Source organism: Anastrepha obliqua, chromosome 6, assembly GCF_027943255.1.
Source record: "Anastrepha obliqua isolate idAnaObli1 chromosome 6, idAnaObli1_1.0, whole genome shotgun sequence".
Taxonomy (NCBI): domain Eukaryota; kingdom Metazoa; phylum Arthropoda; class Insecta; order Diptera; family Tephritidae; genus Anastrepha; species Anastrepha obliqua.
This window is the reverse complement of record NC_072897.1, coordinates 74,606,397-74,627,131: the sequence shown is the minus strand read 5'-3', so window position 1 is coordinate 74,627,131 and position 20,735 is coordinate 74,606,397. Positions and strand designations below refer to the sequence as shown.

The 20,735-nt window shown below is 40.3% G+C and overlaps 1 protein-coding gene across 6 annotated transcripts in view; it reads right to left on the bottom strand.

The window, feature by feature from the left end:
- Nucleotides 1-20,735, bottom strand: part of LOC129250143 (calcium/calmodulin-dependent protein kinase type 1-like) — a 203,560-nt gene that overhangs the window by 170,653 nt on the left and 12,172 nt on the right. For all 6 annotated transcript variants that reach the window (XR_008582805.1, XR_008582804.1, XM_054889785.1 and 3 more), the window contains exon 2: nucleotides 8,549-8,683. Coding sequence is in view for 4 of the 6 variants with exons in the window: in XM_054889785.1 (XP_054745760.1) it covers nucleotides 8,549-8,683 (135 nt within the window). In the remaining 2 variants the exon portion in view is untranslated. The remainder of the gene's footprint in view (nucleotides 1-8,548; nucleotides 8,684-20,735) is intronic.

Sequence of the window (20,735 nt, the reverse complement as noted above, 5' to 3'; positions counted from 1 at the left end):
TTAACCAGAAAAAAAATTAAATTCGGAGAAGTTGAAAAAAAGTTATAGCTGTTAAAAATTAGTGAAAATAATGAAGAAATTCGCTATATTTTGAAATTTTTGTATAAAAAAATGAAGAATGCCACGCAAGCCACCAATGAAATTTGTGAAAATTTCTGCAAGGAGCATTAAACTGTATTCTTTCTAGGAGGACACTTGATTTTTCCATTAATGAGATCAAAGATAAATGATACTGCCTGAAAAGTACCTCTGTCACTTAATGGAAAGAGACTAATCAAACGACTCTAGGGTTTTTCAGTAAGAGCGCTTCAACTTTTGAACTTTTTTGAATAAAACACAAACGATTTGACTTTTTTAACTAATTTTTTTTTTATTATCGAGTTTGAACACATACATTTAAGTATGAAATTCGATTTCTTTTGCATGACCACTGCGTGCACGTTTTACGAAGTCCAATCGTTGAACCCAACTTTCGACCACTCTTTTGCATAAATCGGCCGAAATTCCAGCAATTTCGCGTTCAATATTGGCTCTGAGCTCACAAATCGTCGCCGGCTTGTTACTGTAGACCAATGACTTCACATAACCCCAAAACGGGACGGCTTGTTAAATGGACCGTAAAATGGTAATGCTCTTAAAGTAGCAGCAACAGAACTATTATTTTCATAAAAAATTTGCACGATTTGCAATCATTGCTCAAGTGTGTAGCGTTCCATGATGAAATGTATACTAATGAAGTTTACAAATGACAAGCGAAAAATAAAAAATATTGCGTCGTTCGCCCTCCCTATCGGAAAAAAGTTGAAGCGCACCTATTGAATAACCCTATATATATAGTGAGCAAGTATGTGATTTATAAAAGTTTAAATTCAAAAGAAATTAAAATTACAAAACAAACCAACTAGGTCGTCCAAGGAATTTGCGCAGCTTACCACCTATTTTCTTAACTTAAAGTACAGCAGCTGCAGTGGGATATTAGATAGTTTATTTACTCAACGTACCTTCTGCTCAAATATGAACGAGACGGTATCAATAAAACGGTCCGCGGATGACATAAGGCAAAAATAAATTTTTTATTTTTTGGTAGGACTATTATAAGCTTACATGGCAAATTTCAGCGTGATATGTCACATAGTTTGTTTTCTGTGCTGCTGTAAACAAGTCAAGCTCGAGTGTGTTCTTCGAATTCTGTTTTATGACTTCAATTGTCTCAAAATGTTTTCCACGGAGCGGCAACTTGAGCTTGGGAAACAAGAAAAAGTCACATGGAGCCATATCAGGCGAATACGGTGCTTGCGGAACGATATTAACATTATTTTTGTTCAAATAATCGCGAACAAGACGTGATGTGTGAGCTGGTACATTATCGTGATGCAAGAACCATGACTTGTTGTCCCACAATTCCTTCCTTTTAAGACGAATGTTCTCGCGCAAACGCTTTAAAACGTCTAAATAATATTCAGCGTTAACCGATTTTGCAATTTGTGCGATTTTCAAGCACAATTTCCTTTACTTTTCCGATGTTTTCGTCGTTTACTGATGTTGCTGGACGACGCTCATGAGGCAAGTTTTCAACCGATGTACGGCCCTCTTTGAACGATTTGTACCACTGGAAAACACGTGCACGCGATAGAGCAGAGTCCCCATAGGTTGTCTGCAACATTTTTAAGGCGTCTGAAGACGAAATTTTGTTGGAATAACAAAATTTCAAACAAATTCTTTGAATTTCCATCGTTAAATTCTAAGAACACACTCAAACTTGACTTGTTTACAGTAGCACAGAAAACAAACTATGTGACATATCATGCTGAAATTTGAGATGTAAGCTTATAACAGTCCTACCAAAAAACAAAAAATTTAGTTTTGCCATATGTCATCCGCGGACCGTTTTATTGATACCGTCTCCTTCATATTTCAAACTAAATACCAACTTTTTCGTGTGTACAAACCCAAGACAAATAATAACCACAGAAATGGAATTTAGTAAACGATTTGCTGAAATTAACAGCAGCTCGCTTGAGTTTACTATTACCAGCGATGGTCTAATCAGTAGCATAACTTGGCGACCTATGCTATCTCTATTTATCTCTCCTATTTAACCATTACCGTCTGGATTAAAAAACTTTCCGACCTTGTTTCCGCAATGCACCGATCATACATTAACTTAAACGATTGGGCCGGCTTCGTGGAGCTCACCGAGGATATCTTCGCCGGTTTTCCCATCTCCATGGACGCGCTCGTAGACGAACGCGCATTTCGAAGGTGATCAACGCTGCTGCGGCTAGAAGTATACAGGACATACGTCCCAATTTTTCCGCTGAAAGTAGGCGTTATAGCAAACGAGCGTGAGAAGCTACGCCATGCCACACTCGGGGATCCCCGCAACAGACCTGCAACTTCACCTCTGGTGTGAGTAAGCTCTTGTCGAGGTCCCTATTGAATCCGACAAAGAACAACGACAAGTTGCAACGGTTGCACTTCGTCGAACCCGAAGAGATGCGCGAGCTATTTTAGCCGGCTTTTTATACTGCATCCTCCGGTCGACAGAACCAAACGTCGTGCTACCAGAAGACTGCACAAACTGACGAACGACAGTGCGCTACTTACTTTCTCCGGTGATGAGGTTCAGGGGGCCATCAACAAATCGAAATCATCAAAAGCCATTGGCCCTGACGGACTAAACGCGCTGATGCTGAAGCATCTGGGACCTCTGGGAGTAGGATTCCTCACAAGGGTTTTCAATCTGTCCCTGGCCACTCTCATCATACCTGACAAGTGGAAAGCAGGGAGAGTGGTCCCACTACTGAAACGTGGGAAACCTGTCTCGGCATTCGTCTGTCATCTTTCTAGATCAAAACTCAGAGGAGGAGGTGTACCGCAGGGTGGGGTCCTGTCACACTTGCTTTTCTACTTATACATCTCGAAGGTCCCCAATCGACCAGAGGGAGTCTCACTGATCTCCTATGTTGACGATTGTTCGATAATGGGGCAATGACATCGATGACTTGTGTTCCAATGTGAACGTTTATTTCGTCAGCCCTTCTTGCTTTTTCATGGCGAGTAATCTCAACTTTCCCCCACTAAATAGACGAATGAGGTCCAAGTACCGCTAAAGCAGAAAGTCGATGATACACCAATACCGACCGTTATGAAACCCAAAATTTTGGGCGCCACTTTTGATAGTTTGCTTTCCTTTTCAGCGCACACAGCCACATTGGCAGTAAGCTCCAAAACCTCAGCAGGTCCTCAAATCGCTTGCCGGCAGCACTTGGGACAAAGACAAGGAAATGTTTCTGACGATATTTAAAGCATTCTGAATTGTACTGCGCCCGTCTGATGGCCTGGCAGCACTGATACGAAGTGGAAAAAGCTTCGGACAAGTCACAATATTGCAATCACAAAAACTAGGGATGTCTTCTGATGTTCCCCTGTAACACCTTCACAATGCTCTAGGTTAAGAATCACAGCTATATAAACTCGGATGCTACAAAAGGAATCACCCCTGCAGACATTTGCCACCTCCCAGGCATGTCAAAAGACATATCTTCAAGTACACGGACGAGATCCAGGACAAAACACAACTGCTGGACCGAACAGTATATAAACAGACGTTATAAGACCTTAATGGGGAGGCTCGTACCACCTTCCTAAACGTTAAACCCCCGAATGCTGTTAACAGAGTCCAACCACTACCTATTGCAGACGAAGAGTTTCCTCTCGACACCCGCGTAATTTTCGCCCAATTACGTTCTGGATATTGTGGTAGGTTAAACTCTTACCTATCCCGGATATACTAAACATATGTCCAGCAGGTAAAGGCACCCCGCACGACACTAACCACCTTTTCACATGCCACATCAAACCCACTCAACCTGTCGAAAAAGGATGTTTCCTCGGTGACTGCTACAATAGCAACGACCTGGGCTTACGCACATATGTATGCCTTCTTATGTATCGAACCGTCTGTGTTCAGGTGCAGAATATTCTCTTTTTTAAGCGAATATTCTGTTTTTAAGCGAAGAGGTATTGGGGATCAGCGATTTGCTCGATTCCGAATTAGAAATGTGGTATTTTGCTGCTGTTAAATATTTATGTCTGCTTTTATAAAATTTTTTGGTTCCTCTCTATTTATCAGACCCACCCGGAGCTATGAGAAAATGGATTTAATTTAAGACGAAATTTTCTTGTACAGTCATAAATACATGTTAGGTACGTAGGCAGGGTGGCTGTCGCAAAGACACACTTAGACCTTTCGTAGGTCCATTATCCTTACCCTATGGGCTCCTTTTTAAACCATTCGGTTGCTTTAATAGACGAGCAAAGCTTCGTTAGTTTTATGTGCGCTATGTCCGCTACATCAGTGAAAAATGCTGAGTGTGGAGCCTGTTTATTGCTAAGCTTTCACACTCACATAAGAGGTGTCTGATTGTTTCCTCTTCTTCCGTGTTAAGACAGCTTCTAAAGAAATCGAAGTACGTTGTTTCTTATAGCTTCTCTGTTAAACCTTAACCAGCTTTCTGATCGACTGCTGTTCCAGTTCGTCCATGTCTGCGTGCTTAGTTCGCATGTTGTGAGGTTTTGCCAAATTGTATTTACCTTGTTGATGGTTTCCCTATTTATAAAAAGTTTACAAGCTGCTATAGGCACTTTAAGTTGATATCCTTCGTCTTACGGAAATCCGTTGTACTAGGCATTTTTCTAAAATTGAAGAGTGTACTCTGTGGTTCGTTCTGACTAGACCGATTTTTTTTAATCTTGTCGAATTACTCTATTGGTAAAAGGTTAAGCATAATATTTAGTGCCTCTATGGGTGTAGTCCTAAGGGCCCCGCAGATGCAAAGGCTGGCCATTCTTTGTACATATACCATAGTTTTTTTAATATATGATATATCTTATCTGAAGTCGGCCACCATACTGGTATACCGTATTTTAGGATTGGTCTTACAATCGTTGTGTAAAGCGATAGATGAAGAAAGACCTCAATTTAGTTCTATTAGCTTTTTACAAGAAAATAGTGCTATTTTCGATCTTTTTAAACTATGTTCGACATTTGACTTCTAACTGACAGTGCCGCACCTCCTAGAGTCGGAGGACTAATTTTTGGAGTTCTATGCTTCCTAGTGAATAAGACGAGTTCAGTTTTAGTAGGGTTGACACTTAGCCCATTTGCTTTTGACCAGTTTTCAACCATGTTTAGCATATCTTGCATGATTTCACAGACTATATTAGGAAATAGGAGGATGGTTCCCTATGTAGAACTCCACGCAAGTGGGGAAAGTTACTGATCGCCATTCACTTGGGAGTGGCCAGGACGATTCTTCTGCATTTGGTTCAAGCAGCTCACCACGTCTGGGATTAGCCCACTCTCTTCTGCGTAGCTTCCGAACACCCGTTCGGGAGTGAGCTAACGTGAGAAGGCGAAACTTTCCAGGATAGCTGGTTGTGCGTTGGGTTTGGGACCCGCCACTTAAAAATCCCCCCCCAATGAACATATTAAAAAAGCCTCGGATGAGACCTCCCTATACTGATGACGACCACTGCAAGCGAAATAAGGATTATGATTTGAGGGCATGCACCTGGAATGTCGCAACAATCCGCATCAAAGCCCGTTTTTTAACATCTCGCTAACTTGCGCCCACGCCCCGATGGAAGAGAAGGACGATGCGACCAAAGATTCCTTCTATGAGTGCTGGGAACGTTCCTATGAGCGCTGCCCCCACCACGACATACAAGTCGTGCTCGGCGACTTCAACACCAGGGTTGGCAAGGAGGGAATTTTTGGTCCTACAGTCGGAAAATTCAGCCGAAACATCCGGTAAGGCACAGAGGCTGGTCGACTTCGCTGGGGCCCCAAACATGGTAGTCTGCAGCACCAGATTCCAGCATAAAAAGATTCACCGAGCCACCTGGCTGTCTCCTGATCGAAAAACACGAAACCAGATTGATCATTTTGTGATAGATGGAAGACACGCTTCTAGTGTATTAGATGTACGTACGATCCGAGGACCCAGCATCGACTCGGATCATTATTTTGTTGCAGCCAAACTGCGCACACGCCTCTGTGCAGCAAAAAACGTACATCTACCTACGCAAAGAATGTTCAACATCGAAGAGCTGCAATCGCAACAGACAGCCAGAAGATTCGCCACTCGACTCTCACTCCTGCTCTCGGAGAGCACTGCCCAACAAACCGGCATGCGCGAGCAATGGAGAAACATTTCTCGTTCTCTACGTATCGTCGCCGAAAAATAAATCGGATTTCGGCGAGCCCGACAGTTTGTACGACGAGGAATGTCATGCTGCCGCAGAAAGAAAGGCACGCTGCGATCGGGCGCAACGCGAGCCATGTGGGATTGCTACAGAGAGCTCAGAAAGGAAGAGAGACGTATTATCCGACAGAAGAAACGAGAGGCCGAAATACGTGAGTGCGAGGAGCTTGAGATGCTGGCCAATAGAAACAACGCCCGAAAATTCTGCTAGAAAGTTCGGCGGCTTACAGAAGGTTTTAAGACCGGGGCGTTGTCCTGTAAGAACAAAGACGGCGATCTGGTGACTGACGTACAGAGCAATCTTAAATTATAGAGGGAACACTTCTCGAACCTGGTAAACGGTAACAGCTGCGCATGTCATAGAGAATGTGAAGATCCCGATACCCCAATCGTTGACGACGGAATGGTCGTTTCGTTACCTGACCATGACGAGGTGAGCATAGCAATATCACGGCTAAAGAACAACAAAGCCGCGAGCGCCGATGGACTGCCGGCTGAGCTATTCAAACATGGCGGCGAGGAGCTGGTAAGGTGCATGCATCAGCTCCTATGCAGAATATGGTCGGATGAAAGCATGCCTGCCGATTGGAATTTAAGTGTGCTCCGCCCAATCCATAAGAAGGGCGATCCTGCAATTTCTGCCAATTACCCCGGGATTAGTCTTCTAAATATCGCCTATAAGGTTCTAGCGAGCGTATTGTGTGAAAGGCTGAAGCCAACCGTCAACCAACTGATTGGACCTTATCACTGTCGCTTTAGACCTGGAAAGTCTACCATCGACCAAATATTCTCAATACGATAAATCTTGGAAAAGACCCATGAAAGGAGAATCGACACACACCATCTTTTCGTCGACTTCAAAGCTGCATTCGACAGTACGGAAAGGAGTTACTTGCATGCCGCGATGCCGGAATATGCCGGGTATCCCCGCAAGACGAATACGGCTATGCAAGATGACGTTCCTCAACACCAGCAGCGCCGTCAGAATTGGGAAGGACCTCTCCGAGCCGTCTGATACCAAACGAGGTTTCAGACAGGATGACTCGCTGTCGTGTGACTTATTTAACCTGACGTTGGAGAGCATCGTAAGGGCCGCAGAACTTAATCGCTCAGGCACAATATTTTATAAGAGCGTACAATTGTTGGCGTATGCCGATGATATTGACATCATCGACCTTAACAAACCACGCTGTTAGTTCTGCCTTGTCTAAACTGTATTTAGGAACCAGCATTAACACCGATACCAATGTCAGCCTTGAAACCCAACGCAGAATCTCTCTAGTCAACAAGTGCTACTTTGGACAAAATAGGCAACTGTGTAGTAAAGTCCTCTCTCGACGAACAAAACCAACACTCTAAAAGGCTCTCATCATGCCCGTCCTAAAGTATGGCGCAAAAGTTTGGACGATGACAACATGCAATGAAATGACGGTTGAAGTGTTTGAGAGAAATATTCTGCGTAAGAATTTTGGACCTTTGCACGTTGGCAGCGGCGAATATCGCAGGAGATGGAACGATGAGCTGTATGAGCTTTACCACGACATAGACATAGCGCAGCGAACAAAGATCCAGCGGCTACGCTGGCTGGGCCATGTCGTCCGAATGGATACAAACGCTCCGGCTCTGAAAGTATTCGATGCGGTACCAGCTGGTGGTAGCAGAGGAAGAGGAGGGCCTCCTCTGCGTTGGAAAGATCAGGTGGAGAAGGACTTGGCTTCACTTGGTGTGTCCACCTGGCGCCGGTTAGCACGAGAAAGAAACGACTGGGGCGCTTTGTTAAAGTGGGCCAAAATCGCGTAGCGGTTATAGTACCAATTAAGAAGAAGAAGATTAGGAAATTTCCCTCTTACTACCATTGCAACATCATCCGAATATGCTACGACGTGTTGTCCCCTCTCCTCTAGGCTCTTTAGCAAGAAGTTTATTGCCAGCACCCAGAGGAGAGGGGACAGCACTCCGCCTTGAGGCGTTCTTTTACTGACTCTTTTCCCGATCTTTGAGGCCCCTAGGGTTGCGATCACTTTTGAGCTTCAGAACAGCCTTGAAAACAGCCGTTAACCATTCCATAATATATGATAGTTGAGTGAATGTGTTATTTGAGCCGGGAATAATCCATCTGGACCCAGTGATTTAAATGGTTTGAAGGTGTTCACTGCCCAGGTTATCCTAGTTTCAGTGATTATATCTTCAATGTCAGATTTAGGTCTTTCTGTTCATTACATATTACCATAGTAAACAAAACTCGTAAAATGAGCTATAGCCTTAAGAGTCATTCTTACCGCCTAAGTACCCGAATTTCATTTTCAAGTGATTCTTCCTTCCCTTTCAGCGCTTTCTTATCGATAATTTTAACTGCAAAATGTTCTCCAGGATTTTCTTTGCTTTCAGCCAGCCGCACTTCAGAAAATGCTCCACTGAAAAATAGAGAGATAAAGGTATAGGTGAAAATAAAAGACTATCAAATACGATGTTAAAGTAAGACGATTTACAATTCCTAAGCATAAACGAAATATATTTTTTAACTGGAGAAATTGCTAGATTACCTAAATGATAAAGTGATATATTTGTTCTGCGTAAATACTTTCGTCTTACACCACTTATTGGCCAGTTTTCACTAATGCTTTTTTTTAATTTTTTTTTATAAAAACAAAGTTTATACTAGAATAAAAATTATAAAACGGAAAATTTGAAAGTTGCACAAAATTTATATTTAAAACATTGGCAAATTTTATCAAAATTTCGCACTTTTTAGTCAGCAGTTTTAGCGATATTCTGGTTAAGTAGTTTTATAGTCCATTCAATTTTAGTGCATGTCTTAAGTGTCTCAAACTTCACGTTGATTTTTGACAATTTTTTTCGCTGAAAAGTTGCGTATTTTCTTCCATATTAAATAAAACATCGTTATAGAGAAAATGGTGACTGCACAAAGTACCCATGAAAGTTTCTCCCTTCGGTTCCACCTTGGAATGTCATGGTATAATCACCGTATACTCTCGTCCATCTGCTGCCCGACCAACATCACCGGGATATAAAAGGTGCTCTCAAGGGTGAACACCTTAATGTTTGCCTTTTGTATGATGACAACATGGCCGTCACATTCGATGGTTGTGCATCGTGGAACCCGAAGGGATGGGATGTGCGATTTTTTTCTCTTTTTTTCCCAAAAAAATTAAGCATTATGTAACCAGATACCTACAAAATCTATCAAGCACTAGTGTGACATATACTTTCAGATGAAGTTAAACTTACCATAGCTAAAGCGAAAATCCCCGAAGCCATTAGCCCCGGAAGTACATTTATTTAAGTCTATGAATTACAATCCTTACAGATTTGATACAAAAGTTTCTTAGATATATTACATGTCTTTAAGAACAACTAAAATATAGAATGCAAGAGATTTTAAACAGGTACTCTTGAAAGCGAAAAATCGAGAAAAATATAATTATGAACGGTATTTAATTCTTGCAAACACGAGTAATGGGAGCTTTACTGACATACTTAGTTTTAAAGTTTTCCCCATGAAAAGGGTAGAGGTTCCACAGAGATCGCTGGGGAACATTAAATCGAATCCTTTCCAACAAGTAGGAAATTGGTCCAATAATAATATTATAAGTAAAAGACGGACACAGTATAGACCTACGAATTTCGAAGGACTTGACTCTTATAAGCATGAGACGAGCAGAATATGAAGGAATGGGATCAATAAAATTCAGAGACCGAAAGGCATATAAGAGAAAAATTTTTATCACATGCTCGATTGTATTGATAGTTTTGCTGACTACATGATCTCTAAATAAAAATAGCATTTTCTAAATGTATATGAGTAACTTATAACAAATGATGTATAGAGTAACTTAATAGTATAGAGATCAGAGAACTTAGTGGAGTTCCGTCTGACGAAGCCCAACATTGAGAAAGATTTTGAAGTAATATAATTTATGTGGCCGCCGTAGTCGAATGGATTGGTACGTAGCTTAGAATCTCGGTGAAAGACCAAAATGAAGAAAAAGTTTTTTCAAATAGCAGTCGCCTCTCGGCAAACAATGGGTAACCTCCGAGTGTATTTCTGCCATGAAAACAGCTCCTCATAAAACAATATCTGCCGTTCGGAGTCGGCTTGAAACTGTAGATATCTCAATTTTGTGGAACAACATCAAGACGCACACCACAAATAGGAGGAAGAGCTCGGCCAAAACACCCAAAAAGGGTGTACGCGCCAATTATATATTGGGTAGTCGAAAAAGTCTTTTCGTATTTTGTCAATAGATGTCGTTGGAGTCATCTATCTCCAGTGCTACCAATCACATTGTGTCATATCATAAGGTGTTAGAAAGGTGACATTTTAAGCTTCATTTAACCAAAAAAAATTAAATTCGGAGAAGTTGAAAAAAAGTTATAGCTGTTCAAAAATGAGTGAAAATAATGAAGAAATTCGTTATATTTTAAAATTTTTGTATAAAAAAGGGAAGAATGCCACGCAAGCCACCAATGAAATTTGTGAAGTTTACGGAGACGATGCTGTATCAGTTCGTAAAATTTCGATGTGAAAGAGGTACTTCGCTCAATCGACCTATTGTTGAAAAAGTCGATGAAATTATGGAAAAGATTGACCCTCACATAAGCTGCCATGACATTGCCAAGGCACTAAACATTCATCATCAAACGGTTTTGAACCATTTAAAAAAGGCTGGTTACAAAAAGAAGCTCGATGTTTGGGTACCATATGAATTGTCTGTGAAAAATTTAATGGATCGGAATTAACATCTGCGATTCTTTGCTGAAACGAAATGAAAGCGAACCATTTCTCAAGCGAGTGGTGACAGGAGACGAAAAGTGGATCAAATACGACAAGAATGTGCGAAAAAGATCATGGTGCAAGGGTGGTGAAGCTCAACAAATGGTCCCAAAGCCAGGATTGACGCCTCGAAAGGTTATGCTGTGTGTTTGGTGGGATTGGAAAGGAATCATCCACTATGAGCTGCTCCAGCCTGCTCGAACGATTGATTCTACACTTTACTGTCAACAACTGATGAGATTGAAGCAAGCAATCGAAAAAAACCGGCCAGAACTGATCAGCAGAAAGGGCGTCGTCTCCCATCAGGACAACGCTAGGCCACACATATCTTTGATGACTCGGCAAAAACTGGGAGAGCTTGGCTGGGAAGTTTTGATGCATCCACCATATAGCCCTGACCTTGCACCATCGGACTACCATTTGTTTCGGTCAATGCAGAACTCCCTTAACGGAGTAAAGTTGGCTTCAAGAGAAGCCTGTGAAAATTACTTGTCGCAGTTTTTCGCCGGGAAACCACAAAAGTTTTACACTGATGGAATAATGTCTCTAAAAGAAAAATGGCAATAGATGGTCGATCAAAATGGTACATATTTGGTTTAATAAAATTCATTATAAATATAAAAAAATGAGTTGAAGTTTGATTAGAAATACGAAAAGACTTTTTCGACTACCCAATACATATATACATATATATGTAATTTAAATGGTTATTAAAAGAAAATTTGTTGTTAAAGATAACGTCGCGACAGGACAGAAGTCAAGATACTGTACTTAGTGCACAAAATGTTAAATGTTTTCGAGATATTTTAAAGCACTTGAATAAGTTCAGCGAAAGACGTGAATTCTGGCACCACAAATAAAGCTTATTAACATCGTCTATTGCTCAAATAAGAGTTTACCCATTTTCAGAAATGCAGAATGAAAGCCAAAACAAGCTAATTTTTTAATTAAGATTCTATCAAGGAATTTCGAAAAAACAGTGTAAATACAGTCGACCTGGAAACCAGCCGAGGAAGAATTTATGCAGTATTCACTAAAAACAGCCAGATTAGATACTGTAGATCTGTTAGCAACAAACCCATGCCGATTTGAGCAATTAAAGATTTAATCGGAATGCACAGTTTTGCATTGACCATGTGCTTTGGAAATAGTCCATAGCTCTGAAATATACCTATAATTTCTAACGTCATTTTTATTGTCACTCTTAAAGGATGGCGTAGAGGAAGAAAGCTTCCATATCAGAAGAAAAGTCGCATGGTAGATCAAGTTCTTTGTCAACAAAATTAGATTTAAAAAACTCAGCAAATAAATTTGCCGCTTCACTTGAGCTTCGCGTTTGACTATTGCCTAAAAAGATACCAGCGGGAACATTGGCACTATACCTTCTAGATTTTACATATGTATGTCCAGAAGGTTTTGGGACTTACTTAATGTTCAACTCCATGTTATTAATATATGTATTATAGACATATTTATTTAAATCGTTGAAATCCTTTAACGTTATTTAACGAAATACAAACAATTTTTAGTAGATTTAAACTTCTTAAAATAATTATTTTTAAGATTTTTAAGCTCTTTCAAAGTCTTAGAAGGCCAGAGTAATTTATAAGACATTTTCTTTCCGAGCGGAATGTTATTCAACCAGAGTTTAGACAAAATGGACTTAAAGGCAGAAAAACTATTAGATATATCAGGCTCAGAAAATCAATCAACATCAAGTAATAAGTCATTGAAGTTGGCAAAATCGCAAAATGAATAATTAAATTATATCCTGGCATCAGACGGAACAATAGAAAAACAGTAAAAGTCGAGTTTGACAACTAAGGGTAAATGATGCTTATCTTTAGGAGTTATGGAATTCACACATTCATTGATCTGGTTGTTTAAGTTATCACTTAGAAATATGAGGCCCAAAGTTCTATTCAGAAAATTAACAAAGTTAATAATTTGAAATAAATTAATATAAGACTAAGAATATTATCAATTAAATATAAGTCATGATTCGCAGAAACATTATTTGGTGCGGGAGTAGAGTTAAAGACACTAGTACAGCAATTTATCTTACTTAAATTGAAATCACCTAATGCACATACATAAATTATTGTTATTTAGATTATTCAAGACTAGATATTAAAGTGGTGCACAAATGACTTGCTTATTACAAAGCAACAAGTCACACGTTGCATGTGACACTGTTTGTGAAGACAAAAAGCAATGTAGGCACACAACTTGAACAGCAACGAAGAAAAACTGTCTTCAACAAGCAATACTACTTCAGCTCTATCGACAGTGCACGAATTGCACGACGCTGCTTATATGCTTGCATGGCAATGGTAGAAAAACATTCTCATACAAGCTTTGCCGAAAGACATCAAGTACAATGTGTGAATTGGTGTCATATGTATGTATATACGTAGTGTATATTAGCAGGCAAAGTGTAAGTTACATTCAAATATTAATCAGAATTTAATTTTTATTCTACAAAACCATCATACCAAACATTAACTGCCTATTTGATTTTAAAATATCAGGAATTCATGTAAGTAAATAATCCACATTTGACACAATTCACTTGTTTGAATTGAATTGTTTTTCATTGCCTTTCAGTGTCATTGCTTTTCTTGCTATCTTGCCGAAATATGTGTGTTGTGATAATGCTGAGAGAGAAACAAGTCATACAAAAGCATGATTTGGTTTTCTCTCTAGCTGCTATTGCCTGTTACTGTTAGTTGAGAACAAAACACTGCATTGTTGTGTGAATTTAGCAAATGACTTGAAAGCACATACAGTGGGTTCTGTTTTTATGCGGCTTTTTTTTATGCGGTTTTGAAATAGTGCGGTTTTTTTTTTAAATTACAAAATGCATGTCGACCTATCGGGAATTGTACATATAAACAAGATTCTAAACCAGCTAAGCAAAAACTCATCACAGATTACATCAGAAATGCTAACCCTACAATTATGGAACCGCCTGCATAGCTATCTAGATCAGACGTGTACATTTCCTCAAGTGACGAAAGTGATTTTACGCCAAATCCTAAACGAACGTGCAACATGTGGGTATTGTCTGATTCTATTTCTGACTTAAATTTATTTTTCGATTCTGACGTTTCTTAAATAAAGATATAATTTTCAAAAATACAATATTTTGTTTATGCAATTTTATTTAATTATTTCAGATTCATGCGGTCTATGGAACGTATCTATAGTTATAATATGGGACTAGTGCCCTTTTTTATGCGATTTTATTACATTATTTCAGATTTATGCGGTTTTAGCACTTTTGAAACGTATCTATAGTTTTACTATAGAACTAGTAGCTTTTTTTATGCTGTTTTTTTTTTATGCTGTTTCTTGCGGAACGTATCTACCGCATAAAAACAGAACCTACTGTATATGTCGACTTGTGCACCACTTTACTAGATATACTATGTTGTCAATATGCGCTTTGTACAACTCGAATGAACTTTCAGGCGGCAAAAACGAGACTAGTAGACTTAAACAGCCTCGTGAAGTGGGACAATTTAAGCACATGCAGATCTGATCTAACAGAGAGTCACCGTTCATGAGTGGACACAAAAATGCGCTCTAATGACACTTGAGAGCAATTAGAACGCCACCCCCACGCAAGCACCTTGTTTTTGCAGCATCCCTGCATTTGCGAAAAATATTAAACAAGTTCGGGTCGAAGAATGCACATACTTAGCCTTTGTACACATGCCGGATAAGTTCAGCACTAGAAAGATTCAAAAACGTTATTATGCCGGTGGCGGCTGCTGCGAAAAAACCGAAACTACTTCACAGTTACATTTGTAGGCCGGATTTCTAACTGAACAACTTTTCATACGAAGGTTCCGAACTCCCAAATTAAAAATGAAACATTCTTTTTAACCAATTTGAAGCAGGAAAGCATATTTTTACTTAAGCCTGTATGCTTAGAGACGTAATCTTTGATACCGCCTTCAGATAAGGAAGGAGAGAAAGATGTCAAATGTAACCAATTATTATTTGACCGCACCATCTAAATCCTGACAAGTATTTGTACCTACTAGTCGTACTTATTTTTTGCTCCGTTTCTTATTGATATTCGTCCACTGTGCATTATTAACTGGAGCAGCAGACGAATGAACAGAGCACGGAATATTAGATTCAGCAGCGGCTGGCATAGAAATTTGTACTTGTTTTTTGCTCCGTTTATTATTGACCGTCGTCCGATGTGCATTATTAACCGCAACAGGAAGCGAAAGAACAGAGCATGAAGTACTAGACTCAGAAGCAGCTAGCGCAGAGATTTCATCAAACTCACCAGCAATGGGCAAAAATGCAGCATTAGAGACAGCATCGACTGGCGCCGAAACCTTACACCTTACAGATTTTGCTGCATAAATCTGAGTGGATGTTCTCAGTTTTAGTCATAAGTTTACTGTTGTCTGCACGTATAGCACTGATTAGATTATGCACACGGGCATTCTCAGATCGAAGAGAAACAAATAACCTCTACAGGGGTCCCAATATATCAGGTCAGTCCATAAGTTCGTGCGTTTTTCAAAGGTGGTTTTAAAACAAGTAAAAAGATTTTTTAAGTATTTATTAATCAATAATATATTTCCTTCATTATTTACAATGTCTTCCCAATGTTTAGGCAAATTTTTAATTCCCTAAAAAATAGTTTGTCCTTGGAGCCAAAATACGCTTCGATATCCCTTTTTATAGCTTCTTTTGAGGAGTAGCTCTTGTTACTTATATGGGATTGAAGTCCACGGAAAAGGTGATAATCACAAGATGCAATATCCGGAGAGTATGGTAGATGCGGCATTAGCTCCCATCCGAGCTCGTTCAGCTTGCCTAATATTTGCCTTGCGGTATGAAGTCTTGCGTTGCCTTGGTCAAACCAAACTTTGCGTCTATTCACTAAAGACGGTCGATTTTTTTTAAGTGCCTCATTCAGGTTTGATAGCTGATGGTAATAATAATCAGCAGTTATCGTCTGGTTTGGTTCCATAATTCATAATAAACAATACCGGCCATATACCACCACCTGTGAACTGTTCCGTGCGATTAATTTAACCTCTGAGCTATCATATCGACTGTGAAATTTGGCTCAGCTTCCACGAGTTCGAGCAAGGCGTCGGAGTTAAGGACTTCAAGACGACCAGCGCGCGGGGCATCCACCACGTCGCAGTTACCACTTCGGAATTTTTAAAACCACTCACGGTACCCTCTCCGTGAACAATGTTTATTTCTGCAGCAGCAGTTGTTGCATTTTTACCACTTTTATAAAAAAATACAAAATATGCCTCTTATACGCGTTCGAATTTTTTAACAACACGTGCGGTTAAAACCACTTGTTGAATGCACAATATATCAAAGAAAATATAAAAATCGTACAAAAGTGAAATTATGGGTAAAATACGCACGAACTTATGGACTGACCTGATAACTTTTTGCTTATTGGTACAATTGGTACTTTCACTGTAGTTATCACTTTGGTTCCGGGAATCAACAGACCTTATATTCAAATAGCTCCAAGAGTTGGATTGTACATTTGAATTAGTTTGAAATGGCGTTCATGACAGGTGGAGGGGGTGACCTGATGGATACGCCGAGCAGCAACACAAACAGTACAAAAAAATCTTGGCTAAGCTCATCAACTCCAATCGCGTATTGCACTTTCGGTCGAGCCCTTTCAACTTTTTGGCCGCATGAAAAAAGCATTATTATGCCTACATAGTTTGTATCTTATTAAATTAAATTTTTTGAAGTGAAACTTCTTAGGCGTCGATGAACAAGCGAGAATGGAGAGTAAAATTTCAAGGCCATGCAACGTTTTAAGCATTTTCATTGCGCGAGAGAAAAAAGAAATAACGTAGAGGAAAAGGAGAGAAGAGAGCTATACCTTATGTACATATATCTTAGAAACCCTTCAGGCTATTTTTCCTGAGTTTTTCCTTGTGGTTGCTAATTTCTAGTGAGAAATAACACTGCCTGCTTTTTGGCGCTTGTTTGTTGGTGCAAAATATATTTTTGGTGCCTACTTTTGGCGTTATATTTCCTTGGTGCCTACGGTTTTGGGCGTTTTTTGGTCCCAAGTTTTTTGGCGTTTTGTTTTTTTTTTTTTTTTGGTGCCTACTTTTTGGCGCTTATTGCCGTTTTCTGGCTAATAAAGTACTATCCATTCCGGCTTCGGATTTATTGGTTATGCCTTGCGGTTATTTGTGCCGTGGCTGCGGTCCTGGAGTCGCTGCGTTTGTGCGGGTGATAAACGCTCGGAGTAGTGCGCGATGTTGCCACGGTTTGTGCCCGGCGTTTACCTACACCGGTCGACCCTTCTCCGTTTTGCGTGAATTTTGTCTATTTGTATTTTCTGCAAATGTTGTGAATTTATTAAGATATATATTCTTTCTCTCTCTCCGCTCTCATTCTCTCTCGGGTCTCTCCCTCTTTCTTTGTCTGCCTTGAAAGTTTCACTTCTGTTATGTGTACTACGCTACATGCACTTTTATTTTGTTTTTATGTTTTTTCATTTTCCGTAACGTAAGGTTCACTGTCTCAGTTAATGATATTTTTAACATTGGAGAAAAAATCAAGAGAGTAATATCGAACTAAGAAAATAAAATGTACTAAGAAATTCGAAGAGCATATCAAAATACGTCTGTTCTGCGCGAAGATCGCGATCATATATATTATAATTCTTAAGCAGTGGAAAGCAACCACAAAGCTTCGACTATTGAAACCTGGAAAATCCTTCAACCATACCCCTCATTTCCCAGCAGTAAATACTTTTGAGATCTTGTTACTCTCGACAGCACCACAGTACTTAACACCATAAATACACAAAACTATGGAACTTCGAAACTATAAGCCACACTTGTTGTACGTTTCAGAAGCATCATCAGGCGAACTCGATTCGACACATCCATGCAATGTATGAGCCTAAGCTCTGGCCTTAAGGATCACGGGGTTTGGACCACGTGCTACGTGACCCCTTGCTGCTCGCGCCTCACTGCACCAATAACTTCTCACTCTGTATTTTCCATCCTTCAATCTATAATACATCCCGCCCTTACCCTGGTGTGAGGTCCAGACATCGGCTTCTGGCCCCTCTCATAGTCTAGTCTGTTTGCAAACAGTCAGATTAATTCAATTTCTGCTCTCAGAAGATGTTTCATTCATCGCATTCACTGATGATTGTTCGATATTATTGGAAAATCAGAATCATCGAACTTAAATCACAATCTGTAATTAAAAAGCGATCTAGCCCAAATTTCTCTGCCGAAACCCGAGATTACAAAATAGTCTTAGATTATATTATATAAATACTGTTTGATCCAAGAAGCCTTTTTCTTGAAGGACGAAACCAAGAGATTTGGGGGTGTATATCTAGTAAACAATAAATAATTGCCGAAACCCAAATGTATGCAGACATGCAAACATTTTTGAGTGCGCAGTGATGTACGAGTATCTATACTATATATGCATATAACTTACGAAAAAAAAATACTGAACTGCTGGATGTGAGCAATTTATATGTATTATGTATTGAAATGTATGCTAATTATGTACAAGTGAAAGATTTACCAAATAAAAAGATAATTAGAGTGCAATAATCAGAAAGGATCCCTATTTCAAGACACTGGTAGCGTGACAAATTTGTGTATAGGTCGGCAGCAGGTCCCATTAGTAGTGCGGAGGCACACAACTCGAACATAACCATCTCGTCCACGTATGGTGGACTCAACGCAACCAAGCTTCCAACGTTGTGGTGGGAGGTTATCGTCGTTATAACTAGCGTGCCTTCTGCGAGGTAGGGTGTAGGTGTTGTCCACTTATTACGTGAGTACAGTTAATAGTCTGAAGTCCAGCGGAGCCAAAAACGTGGCCTGATAGCCGTGATCGTATCGTACCGATCCAAATTCGAGATATTTCTCTCTTTGAGTGAGTGTTTCGAAGTCATTGGGATCTGATCATAGCGGCAGCGAGTTTAGTATGGCCAGTGCTCAGTTCTTCAAGTGTTAGTCTTGTATTAGCCAATGTGCGATATAACAGTCCCTTTGCGTTTTTGACTGCTCCTTCCCGGAAGCCGCCAAAAAGGTGTGACCTGGGTAAAATAAAGTGGAAATTAATAAAACCGGACGAGCAAAATTTGTTGATTTCATTTCGGGTTTCGTGTTTTTACAAAAATCATGGCATTGCCACAAAAAATATCACATGGCTTTTTTCGAACGTTTTAGAGCGATCAGAAGTGCTTTCGTAGACAAGTCCGAGACCACCTCAATATGAACCGTTTTAGTGAGAAACGAATACCGGCAAGTATGATTTGGTAAGCCTTTTTCCCCGCTCTGTGGGTAGTGGTTCCATATCTTGCTGCAGGAGGGTGGGCCTGTATCGAACAAAATACTCACACGAACGAACGACGCGACGAGCTGAATCTCTGGCGTTGACAATCCAATACTCAAGGCGGATCAAGGCGACGAAGCCTTTTGGGCCTGCATGGTAATTGAGGAGATGCCGTACATACCTCAAAGTGAAGGGTGAATTACTGGGCAGAAGCAATGGGTTTTTTTTCGAGATGACGGCCGGGAAGAGGAAACTCTAATGAGTACTGCTATACCGGCATAGCAGTATGCACCACTTATAGCCTCACAGCTACACCTACGTACTAAACACCTCTCCACTATCTACCGCTCTCCCCATGGAACTGTCCAAAAAGGAATTACCTCACGGGGCTGGTTAGCTCATACGCTGCTAGTTATTTCATCTGCGAACCTCCGTACGCCTTAGATCATTGTGAATATATTTTGCATGCGCGCAGATTCGCTTCCAGTTATCACTTGATTTCTCGTCCGTACCACAGGTTTCGGAAGCGTAGCGTGGGCATTGGATCATGACGTGATCAGTGTCTTCTTCCCTTTCCATGCAGATTGGGCAGTTTGGGGAACTGTCACGGCCGAATCTATGGAGGTATTTTCGAAATACTCCGTGCTTTGAAAGGAGTTGAGTTAGGTGGAAGTTTGTTTCCCCATGGTTTTTTTCTAACCACGTCGTAAGAACGTGTATTAGCCCGTGCGTGCATCTACCTTTCAGTGATCTGTTCCACAGGTCTTGCCAGTGGGCGATCCTGAAGCCAAATTGGTATGTGGATAGAATACCTTTCTCTTCAACGATAGACGACAACCTGTCGCAAGTAGAAGCATTCATGACCTTTATTTTTTTAAGATAATCCCTTTCAAATGCTGGCCGCAACTGCGCCTTAATCGGCGTTCTGAATGACTGGATGGAGGACTTCGGTCGGTATCTCGTGAATAACTTTAATACATAATGTTGGCTTCCAATGCTTTAATCGTAGCTGGTTTATAAATTAAGCAATTAGATTGGCGCCTACACCCTTTTTGGGTATTTGGCCGCGCTACTCCTTCTATTTGTGGTGTTCGTCTTGATGTTGTCCCACAAATGGAGCGGCCTACTATTTTAAGCCGCATTCGAACGGCAGATATTTTTTATGAGAAGCTTTTGCATGGCAGAAATACACTTCGAGGTTTGTCATTGCCTGCCGAGGGGCGACCGCTATTAGAAAAAACTTTTTCTTCATTTCGGTGCTTCCCGGAGATTCGAACCTACGTTCTCCGAAATCACGCATCAACCCATTTGGCTACGGCGGCCGCCTACATACC